The following is a 2,619-nucleotide window of genomic DNA, read 5'->3' as shown; positions in this document are numbered from 1 at the left end:
CTACTTTTTTAAATAATTAAGAGAGATATAATAATTTTAAATTAACGTGTAAAGATAGTTAATTAATGGTCTTCTGAATCTGCAGATTTCTGAAACTAGTTAAATCGAACATTGGATCTTATAATGGTCTTTCCACATATCAGTGAAGTACATAAAAATCAAGGAATTTGTGCCCTTAAAGTAAATTGAAATTTGAAGGTTTTGTTTTCAGTTGGTTCTATAGACCTTGTAGATCTTTGGCCGCCCGAACCAGCCTTCTCCATGCCTGCCTATCTTGGGCTACTGCTTTCCATTTTGCTGCATGAGTCTCTTTCCCATCTTTGATGATTCTGTCTATCCATCTGGTTTTAGGCCTCCCATATGGTCTTGCCAACTATACTAGCAGAAATTTGAGTACCAAATAATAATTGAATAGAGACCTTAATTTTTTTATTTTTAAACAATGTCAATGTTTGAGTTGTTTATTTTAAAAAATAAATTCATTCTTTGATAAATATGAATAATGATTAGTACAACAGTAGTTTTGTAGAGCATATATGGATGGATTTCACAAAAATATTAAGATTAATACAGTTAAGTCTATGTAAATAGTCTAGAACTGATATTAATAACAAGTTATAACTGTTTGTACTATTCTTACCAAAATTATCATTAGAGGAACCTTTCAAAATTTCAAGTACGTTACCACATGTTGTCATTTTAGAAACGCCCTATCCCTAAACATTGACTTTTTTACTACTCTACTAAATTGAGTTGGAACTTGTAAAACAGAGGAAAGATTCAATTTGCTAGACAAAAATTAACTTTACGAACTGTACTTAATTTTAATGTAAACTTTTGATGATGAAATTCTAAGAAATCAATAGCAACAATTTAAAAAATACTTGTCAATAAAATTTAGAAAAACTTGTGCTTAGAGAGTTGAGAAAAATTAAGTTCTTTATAAAATTACTATGACGAAATATCATTAGATTAAAATGACTAAAAATCAAACCAGAGGTGATAATGTAAATTAATTCATAGGATTTAAAAGACAGTATTTTTTATTATAAATAGTGCCTTTCAAATACTCCCTGATGCATAGAAATATGTGACATATTAGGTTGAAAAAGTGGATACATAGATTGAGTAATAATTAGTTAATAAGAAAAATTGTAGTTATAAAACTAATATAGCATAACATGAAAAACTTTTACAAATAAACTTAATGATCTTTTACTGGAAGAGTCTCTGGAATTAAACTGGATTTGGTGAATGACACAATTCTTCCTTTTCAAGTGCAATAATTTATTTCATATAATCAGCAACAACATTTCGGGAAATATCCCCCATCTTCAGGTTGCTGATAAAAATAACCTATATATAACATATAGTTATCTCCTATATTGTCATTCTTGCTAATATTTAATAATATTATTGTCATTTAATGAATAAAAACTATTTTACTGTTAACAGTCATACATTTTTAGGAGAATGGTACTTATACAAATAGTATTTATACATTTAATCAGTTCTTAATAACAAGTTCACTAAAATATGGACTAATAAAAATTCAGGTAATAATAATTTTTAATAAATACTAATAATATCAAATTAATTACCATAAAATTCAAGATATTTAATGGCATCTCTTGAAATAATTTCTTGGTTCACAAATGATATTAACAGGCAATTGTTACACTTTTAGTGATTTTTTACTTAATTTATGATTAAGCAAATCACATTGTAAATATCAATTATCATATTCAGTGAATTGAGTACATATATACTGAGAAAAAAAATTTTTTTAGCGCCAAACTCGTAGATCGATTATCATTAAGACCAGATCCTGAAGATAGCGTTCGATAGTAATGAGAATGGTCTACAGAATGCGCTGCTTACGAAAACCTGTTACAAAATTACCTTCTGGTGACATTTCAAACTCAGTTGATGATATGAAAGAGGAATTGGTACTTTGAACTTAAATTTTAATCTACCGTTTTGATATTTAAATTCTATAAACAATGCCAGCTCCAAACGCTAAACAATTGCAGTATATCAATTTCTCAACAACAACAGCTTGTTTCATCGGTTTCTCTTTATCTCTTTATTCTTTGCTTGTTGAATTAAATATTGAAAATGATCCGGATTATAAGGCAATGTGTGATATAAGTGAGCATATGAGCTGTACAAAGGCTTTTGGTTCTCAGTAAGTCATATTTTCAATTCACTATTCATCCTTATAAACTCATTGTTTATGTTGTAAATTTTGTTGATAGTTTTGGAAAAGGATTTGGCATAATTGGAAAATTGTTTGGTGAAAAATCTGGCCTTAATCAACCCAACAGCCTTTATGGAATGGTTTTTTATACTTTATATTTCTTTATCAGTGAGTATTATCTATGTTATTAATCAATTTTTTAAATTATCGGTTTAGTGATTAAAATATGAGGTAATTTTGGCACTCAGGTGGGTAATTCAAAATTCCTACTTTTACTATTATTATTACTGCTTTAATTAGATCTAGCTGCAGATTCCTCTCAATTCTTTCCCTAAAAACAATGAATAAACCTTCCAACTAATCCTTTTCAGTTGAAGTAAGGCCTATCCTAACTTGTAGTGTTCTGAATAAGTGACTTT

At 28.1% G+C, this 2,619-nt stretch overlaps 1 protein-coding gene across 1 annotated transcript in view; it reads left to right on the top strand.

Annotated features, from left to right (window-relative positions):
- The first annotated feature begins 1,884 nt into the window (after window positions 1–1,884).
- Window positions 1,885–2,619, top strand: part of Vkor (Vitamin-K epoxide reductase) — a 2,283-nt gene continuing 1,548 nt past the window's right edge. The window contains exons 1-2 of the mRNA XM_014435034.3: window positions 1,885–2,188; window positions 2,259–2,368. Of these exons, the coding sequence (XP_014290520.1) occupies window positions 2,004–2,188; window positions 2,259–2,368 (295 nt within the window). The 5' untranslated portion in view covers window positions 1,885–2,003. The remainder of the gene's footprint in view (window positions 2,189–2,258; window positions 2,369–2,619) is intronic.

Source organism: Halyomorpha halys, unplaced genomic scaffold (genome assembly GCF_000696795.3).
Source record: "Halyomorpha halys isolate HHAL.00 unplaced genomic scaffold, Hhal_1.1 Scaffold1495.1, whole genome shotgun sequence".
NCBI lineage: Eukaryota > Metazoa > Arthropoda > Insecta > Hemiptera > Pentatomidae > Halyomorpha > Halyomorpha halys.
This window is presented reverse-complemented; position numbering and strand designations above follow the sequence as displayed.